Below are 9336 nucleotides of genomic sequence, written 5' to 3' on the forward strand. Positions count from 1 at the left end.
CAACTCAGACAGTGCCCAAGTCTCAACCTTTGGCCCACAGCAACTTTGAGTCCAAAGCGAGGTCGGCTTTCAACTTCCTCTGCAGCTATAACAACACGCAGCGTGCAGAGAGATATTACAGGTCTTAATATAGAGTATTAAAGCCGCAGCACACGCGCATGATATCACATATCAAGTGCAGCCATCAGTAAATACCCGGAGCCACACATCAACCTGCGCACTTTCGGCTGTGCGATGCGCGCGTCACGTCCAAAAAGCGCACTGCGACTTTGTGACCATTTGACCTTGTCACCGTTTTACCTGGCGCTCCAGCACCTCTGAAAGCAAAACATCTGCATTCACCGAGCAGAGACCAGCAACGCGCACTTTCCAAGCATCCTCCCCCGCCTCCTCCCCCGTCATGGCTCAGTATTTTTGGCAGGCTGTGTCAGCAGTCTGGACGCCGTCCTTCACTCTCTGTCACCAGGAGAAACACACACTTACCCTCACGCAGCCGGCCTGCGATGCCCTCACATCTGAGCAGCACGTCGGTTCCAAGGCAGCAACCTTCATGCATTCATCCGTCTGTGTTTTCCTCTCGTCTCTTTCAGCAGCAAAACTCAACTCAACGCTCCGCATTCACGCAGCTGGCACAGCGAGAGACGGGCTGCGGGGCTGCAGGGGGGAGGAGGGGGGACTCACTGGTTTACAAGCCGACAAATAACAGGCCAGCTGGTTACTTTGAGATTTTCACAAATAAACCAGCAGATTATAATCCTGTTGAAGCATGCGTCAGAATCCAGAGCCAGGTACTGGGTCAGAGAGAGAGAGAGGGGGCATAGTTAAAGGTATGGAGGCTCATTTCAGCCAGGTAGAGATAAAAAAAACAAACTAAAAAAAACAAGAAAACAAACAATAAATAAAACACATTTTTTTGAGGGGAAAAAATTGAAATTATGACATAAAAAGGTTTCAATTATGAGTAAAGGTCATAATCATGAGATCAAAAATGTCAAAATGAGATCAAAAAATGTAATAATTATGAAAATAAAAATTCAGTCATGGGATAAAAAAATCAAAATGAGATCAGTCATGAAAATAAGCTTTAAAAAAAATGAGATAAAAATTCTAATTTATGAGAAAAAAATAGTTAAAATTCTGACATAAAAGTTTAAATTAAGAGTGAAGGTCATAATAATGAAATCCAAAAAGTAAATTATGAGATAAAAAGTCTACATTATGAGAAAAGGTCTTAATCATGAGAACAAAAATGTCAAAATGAGATTAAAAAAAAGGTGAAAATCATGAGACGTAAATTTGAAATTATGAGCTAAAATTTCGTAAATATGACATGAACAGTCTAGATTATTCGTAAAAGTCACAATTATAAGTAATCTTGACTTTTCTGACATGACTAACCATGGGATTTTTTAAAATAATTTTAAATAAAGGCTAAAATTGCATCATTTTCTTTTCTTCTTAAATACAGTTTATATACACGTATGTTTAGATCCTGACATCCCACGTGTGGTTAGCTTCAGGCAACAAAAGCACTTTGGTTAGAGTTATGGAAACACAGGGGTTCTGGTTGAATGTTAATGAAGAAGAATGTTTCTTTCTTGCCTCAGAAAAAAAAAAAAGACTGATTAATTGATTTGAGTCACATATCTGCCAGTGAAACAAAGCTGCATCCTGGGAAATCTGGTGATCGAGAGACTGCAGACGGATGACTGAGTCGTATTATCTGAAAATAATCTAATGACCACAGTAGTGGTGAGGGAGGAAGTGAGTTGTGCTTTTTTTTTTTTTTTAAGGAAATGACATTTAAAGATTGGCACCAAATCTTTTTGCAGAACGCAGGAAGAGAATTAAAATGTTAGAAGCTGCCGTGGTTGTGACCTTTTGCCAAGGAATGAGCTCGATGCTGTGCTTCTCGTCCATGTTCCCTGCTGAAATCATTTTGATAAACCGCCGCTGCATAAATAAAGTGAGAGCTGACAGGCGAGGCATCACTTGATCCGCTTATCAGATCTGTGAAGGTCAAGTGTGGGGAGGTGCGTGAGGAAACAAATGTGTTGGAAAGAAAAACCTCCCAGCAGCAGCAGCAGCATCAGTCATTGTCGCTGCTTTTAATAGCAGACCTGCGGGACACATTAAAGCTGCAGCGTGTTGGGATTAGCAATATAAAAGTAAACAATAAGGCGACAGTATCATCTGGAGTCGCTCAAGCTTTTTTCCACAAAACAAACTGTCTTTGGATTTGCACCATGCGTCTGACACATCCACTGCAGACTGCAAAATGAAAAAAGGAAAAGGATTTCTTCATCAAGACGTGTTATCACTGCTCATGTTTCTGCGCTCTGTCCGACTCCCACATTAAACAGATGTGTCAAAATGATATAAAAGTAAGAAACTGTCTCTGGAGGATGCCCACCAGATGTTGGCTGTCCGCCTCCACTCTGATCCTGTCACATCTCCCCCTCTGCACCAGAAACTCCCTTTTGGATCCACTCCATCCACACCTGGCTGGAGATCTGGATTCCACTCGGTGCTGCGCAGACTTCATTGGGTGGGTCGGAGAGTAACTCAATGACCCAGTTATGCAACCAAGGGCCAGAGGAATTCCTGATGATTGAAATTCTTCGTAACAGCTCGTGGGTGCAAAATGTCACTTCTCACATAGAAAAACTGCCAAGCTAACCCCCCTTCTTGAGCCTGACCCACATAAAGAAAATCCCCACAATTCCCTTGGGTAAGTTTCACATAATCTAACTTCACAGAAGATTAACCTCTTGCCCTTTTTTCTTCAGAAAACTATGGGCCAGTTTTCTTAAATCGCCATATTCTGGGTCAAATACATACAGAAGAATTTACGGTACAGTAGTCTAACCCGATTTGTAGATTTAAATGATTGGATCCCCATTAAGGCTAGACATGTGGGAACCTGTTCCCAAGGATCTGGTAGTGTTTGCTGGTGATCCAGGGGGGTTACATAACCAGATTAGAGTAGTTGGTCTTAGTCTTGAGGGCCACAGAGGCCCTTTGGCTCTACAATCTAAAATCTGAATTGCCTGAAGCAGCTTCCCAAACTCTCAGATTCCTGAATGAGCTCCTGTTTCTGGGTGAGATTTTCAGGCCACCTGGGAGAGAGCCAAGACGAAAGTTTTAAGGTCCTAAAAAAGTCATGGGTGACTGAGTGTGAGGATGTAATTTTGTGGCTGCAAGTGAGAAGTTAATTATTAGTTCAGATAAAATCTTTGAGCAACATTGGACAGAGTCTGTGGTTTAATGAAATGAGATTTGGACTCGCAACAGTCTCCACTTGGCTGTCCTTGAACTGAACGTACCAAATGTCCTGATGATAACATAACAACATAATTTGTGTATAACTTATAAATACTTTTTAACAGTTGAGTTGTGTCAAAACAGTCAAAATGCAAAAGTTGGACGAGCTGTAGCGACTTCTTGGTGACTCTAAGGAGCCCTCGCTCACTTGCCGGATAAATAAAGGCTCCTGTAGTGCCACCTGCTGGTAGACTACATTCCTCTCTAGAAAGTGGATGGTTTTTGTATTAGTTGTTTATTTATTTATTTTATTTTCCTATTTATTTATCTTGTTTACAGAGAGCAAAGTGGGTATGTATGTATGTATATATATGTGTGCATAAATATGTAGCTATGTACGGTGAGGGGTAAGCAGATGTTGGTGAATTTGGTTTTGGAGGATACATTTCTCAGACTTTTAATATTTACAATACTAATGAGGTCATTATACAAACTATTTATTTATTATTTTCCATAACTGAGTAAACAAGCTGTTCTCAGAGGAAAATAAGGTCCCCAGAACACTGTTTGAAGCTAGAAAGTTGGCAGGGTCCGCCACATATAAACAAAGTAAAACAGGATGAAATTGTGTCGTCCTATAAGGTCAGTTTGTTTATCCAGGCATGGAAACAAAGAGAGTTTGTTTAGGGATGAAACAATATCAGTAAATGAAGATCTTTCTCTTGTGATTACATTTTTTCCCCAGAACTACGAAGCATAGAAGTAGATGTACGCTTCTAACATTACATTAACATTATCAATGTTATTTGTTTGGCTTCTTTGAAGCATGGGACTGCGTGCATACCCGTCTCTCATTCTCACCCTCTTTGTTTGTTTGTGTCTGGACTTTAGGCTACTGTCAAGGCTTGTTGCAGTTTACCAAGTAAGATGAAGCTTATTATTTTTATTATTCAAGCTGTCCCTTTACGTTTTTATTTTACTTTTTAAAGGCAGTGGGCAGAAATGGAAAATAGTTTTGTTGTCAAGTTGTAGGATGCAGCCTTCTATCGGAGCTCTACACAGTTTTTCAGTGTGATCAGAGACTGTTTGTGCGTTCACCCAGGAGGTGAGGTCACATGTGTCCCTGAATGTGACTCTGGAAGTGATGAAATCCCATCAGATTTAGGGCTTAAATTCACATCTGCATTTAGATCTGTCTGTCTGGGATTGGATCACCCACAATGCATTTTAGTGCTGACATCAGCCTCCAAGTGGGACAAGGATTGCGGTCGTTACGCAACATCAACTTCTGGGCAGAAACAACCTCATGAATCACTGAAAAACACAATGTGAACATGTTTGCTCTCATTTTAGGCCTCCGGTCAAACTGACCTCAAGACTTTTTTCTTTTTTTTTTACCTCAAATTCTCCACAAGACTTTGAAAACATGCCTTCATGTAACATTTATTGTTTACCGGTTGTTTCTGTGAGGGTCGAGGAGTTTGGCAACAGGAAGCATTCCTCATGTACGATGGTTCAGTGCGGTCTGAACAAAACCTAGTCAGCAGAAACAAAGTGATAAAAACGTTTCCATTTGTTTAGACAAAAAGGCTCTAAAACCTTATCACACCAAGGACACAAAAACTGACATAAATTCGACCTGAACGCCCATTTCATATGATTTCACCCCAGAGTCCCCCATCTGACAAGAATTTATTGGATGAGATGGATGAGATTATCGTTGGGAAAAGATTATCCACAAGTCAAACTTGAGTCAAAGTAAAGATATTATGTTAAATATTACTTTGGTAAAAGTGAGAGTTGCTGATACAAATATACGGACTTGAGTAAAAAACTTAAAGTGTCTGATCAGATGTTCTTAAGTATCAAAAGTGATTTTCTGGAGACAAACTACTTGATTCAACTTTATTCTTAAATCATGGTAAGATACAAAAAGTGCTTCCTGCTTCAGTTAACTAATTCATTTTATTCACTGTTTACAGCAAGTCTGAGCTAAACCACAAAAACAGCTGACACAGATTTACCGTGCGTCAAAGTTTGCTACATAGAAAGAATACTGACCGAAAGAGTTTATTTTCTTGTTGTGAACAGCAGTGTTATTACTCAAAATAGGAACTGTTAACTGGAGAAAAGCACACTTCTGTTCTGTCTGAGTAATGAAAAATGAAAGAACTCCGGTCATATCAATGAATGAATGAAGAGGAACATACAGAACAATTCGGGGTCTGCCGACAGTGAACTTTCAGACGTAAGTTTCTCCTACTCACCAAATAAGAATCATTTTATGATTCTCTTTAGGATGAAAACCAGCTGCAGAAGTCTTTTCTTGCTCCATTTTGGTTTTCTTTTCATGTCAATTTTAGACATTTTAACGAGAAATTAAGAACTTTACGAAAAAACAATATGTACTTTTTGAAAATGAGAATTCATCTCTTCATACAGATGAAGGAATTATTGAATCTGACGATGAAAACATGGCACTAAGTCATGTCTCTGAGTGGCTATTCCTGCTGCTATGAGCATGTGAAAAGTCATATTATCACAAGAGATCTACTTTTACACTTTACTGTAAGTAGTAGAGGTGCAATGACTAATCAATAGTTGACTAGTCAATTGAAAGGCAACTATTTTGATATTTAATCAATCGCCAAGTTGTTTTTTCAAGCAAAACTATCAAACATTTGTTGGTTTCAGCTCCTTAAATGTGAGGATTTGCTGCTTTTCTTTGTCCCTTATGATACTAATGAAGAGTCTTTGAGTTTTGGACAAAAGAAGCTATTTGAAGATGTCGCAATTGAGATGGGATTAATTACTCAATTAATTGTGAAAATAATAAATCAACGAATATAATGGTTAGCTGCAGCGCTAGTCGGTAGGTGTAAGGCGCTTGATAAATGTGAACTAGAGGAAGAACGTTTTTACCAACTTTTATGTTGGCTGGTTAAAGTTTCAGTTTTGTGCTTAGAGGTTTGATCAATCTGGCCTCCCGTGGATGACAAGGTCAATATTTCTGAGCGTGAGTCCTCAGGTGGTATTTCAGGTGTGTGCTCTGTAGAAACCCTCTGCCACAGACGTCACAATGGTGCGGTCTCTCTCCTGTGTGGGTCCTCATGTGCTTCCTCAGATGTCCGCTGTGGGTGAAACTCTTACGACAGTGAGAGCAGCGGTAAGGCTTCTCGCCCGTGTGAATCCTCATATGTATCTTTAAATCTCCTTTCCGGCCGCACTCTTTCCCACAGACGTGGCAGCGGTGCAGTTTCACCCCGGCGTGGCTGGCCATGTGTTCAGTCAGAGCGTTCGTACTACTGAGGTGTTTCCCACACATGTGACAGCAGTTCGAGCCCTTGTGTGATTCGAGGTGCACATTGAGACTTTCAGTAGACTCAAAGGTCTTTCCACACACAGCACAGAGGACGTCTGCATCCTTCGAATGAATGCGAACAGCGTGATTTATCAGGTGGCGATTGGAGGAGAAAGATTTGTCGCACAAATAACAACGATAGTCAGTTGCAACCGAATTTTGACGACAAAACTCAGTGAAAGCGATTAAAGACCTCTGATTTAGATCCGTCTGTGAATGGTTTGTAAAACTTACAGCAGGTCTTTCGTTTTCCCTTCCATCTTGGACTCTTTCATTCTGGATCAGAGTTTGTGAAGTTGACGCGAGAGGTAGATCGAACTCTACAGTTTGAACTTCCCGCAGCTCCTGAAACCGCTCCTCACTTTCATCGTTTTGAGGTTGTAAAGGCGGTTTCATGTCCTCCTGCTCATTTTCCTTCCAGGCAGATGACTGAGGTAGATACGAGTCACAAGCACCATTAAACTCTTGAACCTCTTCTTCTTCTTCTTCTTCTTCGTCCTGCTGCTCACAGGCCCAGAGTTCATGATCTTCCTCTTTAATGTGTCGGAGCTCGGGGGCAGTCTGACAGATGCTGCCGCTCAGCTCCTGCTCACAGTGCTGCTGCTCAGGGGGAGGTTCCTCTTTACACATGGACAACTGAAAGTCTGGGAAAAAATGAGAAAAGGATTTAATAGATATTGACACAAGTGACTCGATTCTCATTTGAGAAACCAAATAACATCTAACCTTAGTATTCAAGTTCATGTTGTCCTGTCTATAAATATTGCATTCTCTAATTTTTGTTGAATGTTTCTGCTCTCTCAAGCTGCAAGCTGTGTCGCTCTCAGTATCCCTTTTCTCTCTCGAGCTTTCTCCTCCTTTTCATTCAGGCTCCTTTCAGCTGGACCACGGCCCCCTGGGAAAATCTCTCTCTCCCAGCTTCCGCTGCTTCACATATTGGCGGATCTGGATGGTAATACCCCGGGCTCCCATGGATCATGGCTCTCTTCTGTTTTACTGTGTCCACATATCTGTATTTAAATCTTTTTACATTCTGATGGGTATTTCTTTTGCTCTTCTATAAGGGTTTTTTCCTTAATATGGCAAGTTTTTCCTCACTCGAATCAAGGGTCTATGGGGAGAGGATGTCAGCCACTGTACAGATTGTAAAGCCCACTGAGGCAATGTGATTCTCATTTTGGGATGTATAAATATAATGTTTTTGATTTGCTGATTGAGTTATTATTAAACTTCACAATCTTTAAACATTTTCCTTATAGTTTTATACAACAACTGATGCTGCAATTATTTAAAAAAACAAATATATGATCAAAACTCTCAGCTCAAGAGATTTTTCAGGGCTATGAAAAAAAAAACTGTCAAATAAATCAATAAGTGACGTTACAAACAGCAAACATACAAGTTAACAGCGATTTACTCCGTGACAAGACACTTTATTCTAGTCTAGTCTGACACTGACAGGTGAGAAAATAACATAAACACACCTGTCCTCTGGTTTGACTCCAGTAGCAGACATCTGAGTCGTTCAATCTCCAGTTTGGAGCTGGAAGCTTCTTCTTCATATTTTACGATCGTTCTCTCAAAAACCTGAAGTATTTCCTCCGCAGCGGCCGTCAGCCGCTCGTTTACGACAGCCCTGAGTAGCAGCCGGGCAGACATTTTTACAAAATTACTGTTTTATGAACGTGAATGACCGCAAGAGGAGGTCCTGTATTGTCAGTTTTTGAGTGGTGCTAGCTCAGAAGCTACGGAAGTGACAACAAACCACCACCGAGGAAGAGAGTGATGACGCGTCAGACCTCTGCTGCCCCCTGCAGGACGACAGCCGCACGCACAGGAGGAAACTTAAAACACAAGCTGGTGGGGAAATATTACTAAAAGACCATGATTTATAGTTATTATTCAATAATCCTGTCTTTTAAAAAGATGCAAGTAATTTGCTCATTATTTTAGCCAGTTTAAAATTAATAGAAAATTATTTTTTGAAATTACATATATATATTTACACTGTGCAACATCACTATACAGACAGACATTTTTTCTAATTTCAAAAGTACATTGCTACACCCCATGTGTGAATTACAACTATGGGGTGCAATTATTCTCTTTGGTCATATTTGTGAGTAGAAGGTAAATAGTGTAAATAGTCTTATTAGTATTATTATTGTTACTTTTTCACTTTATATTAATCTATTTTCTTCTTGCCTTACATTTCACATCAATAATTCGGTCACTGTTGTTTTTTTCCCTCTGCCTATGACTCTTAGGCTGCTGTAACACATGCTGTGGGATTTATAAAGTCTTATTGTATCTCATCTTATTCTTGAAGAAATAATCTGTTTACATTGTTTTTAAACAATCACATCCAAGCTTCAAATATTATCAAATTTTAAAAATATGTAATAAAGAAATGGCCAGAATTTAATTATTTTTTTACCTGTATTGCTCCACAATTACCTTCAATTAAATTATAATTTAAATAAAATAGAAAAAAATAAATAAATAAAAGATTGTATGACCTTACCATTGACCTTGGGCGTGCGTTGTAGCTGGAGTGGATTTGTATTGGACCACATTTGTCTGACAATTTCCTGTGACATCAGATTGTTAATAAAAAAAAAACATTTTAAGAGGAGGAGCCGGAGTCGTGGCCTGTGTCCAGTGCTCCCAGTGCTCCATCTTGTTCACCTACTTGACCATCTGTCCCACGC

At 40.0% G+C, this 9336-nt stretch overlaps 2 protein-coding genes across 2 annotated transcripts in view; both read right to left on the reverse strand.

The window, feature by feature from the left end:
- Window positions 1-694, reverse strand: part of LOC311270626 (equilibrative nucleoside transporter 1-like) — a 40190-nt gene extending 39496 nt beyond the window's left edge. The window contains exon 1 of the mRNA XM_084375637.1: window positions 484-694. The gene's annotated coding sequence lies outside the window, so the exon portion shown is untranslated. The remainder of the gene's footprint in view (window positions 1-483) is intronic.
- Window positions 695-5155: 4461 nt separating this feature from the next.
- Window positions 5156-8393, reverse strand: LOC311270415 (uncharacterized protein). The gene is made up of 2 exons (XM_084375267.1): window positions 8110-8393; window positions 5156-7269 (listed from the first exon to the last, which is right to left on the reverse strand). Exons 1-2 carry the CDS (start codon window positions 8282-8284, stop codon window positions 6266-6268), a joined length of 1179 nt encoding a protein of 392 aa, XP_084231393.1. The 5' UTR covers window positions 8285-8393; the 3' UTR covers window positions 5156-6265.
- Between the last annotated feature and the right edge of the window lie 943 nt (window positions 8394-9336).

Source organism: Pagrus pagrus, assembly GCF_965226575.1.
Source record: "Pagrus pagrus genome assembly, chromosome: 15".
Taxonomy (NCBI): Eukaryota; Metazoa; Chordata; class Actinopteri; order Spariformes; family Sparidae; genus Pagrus; species Pagrus pagrus.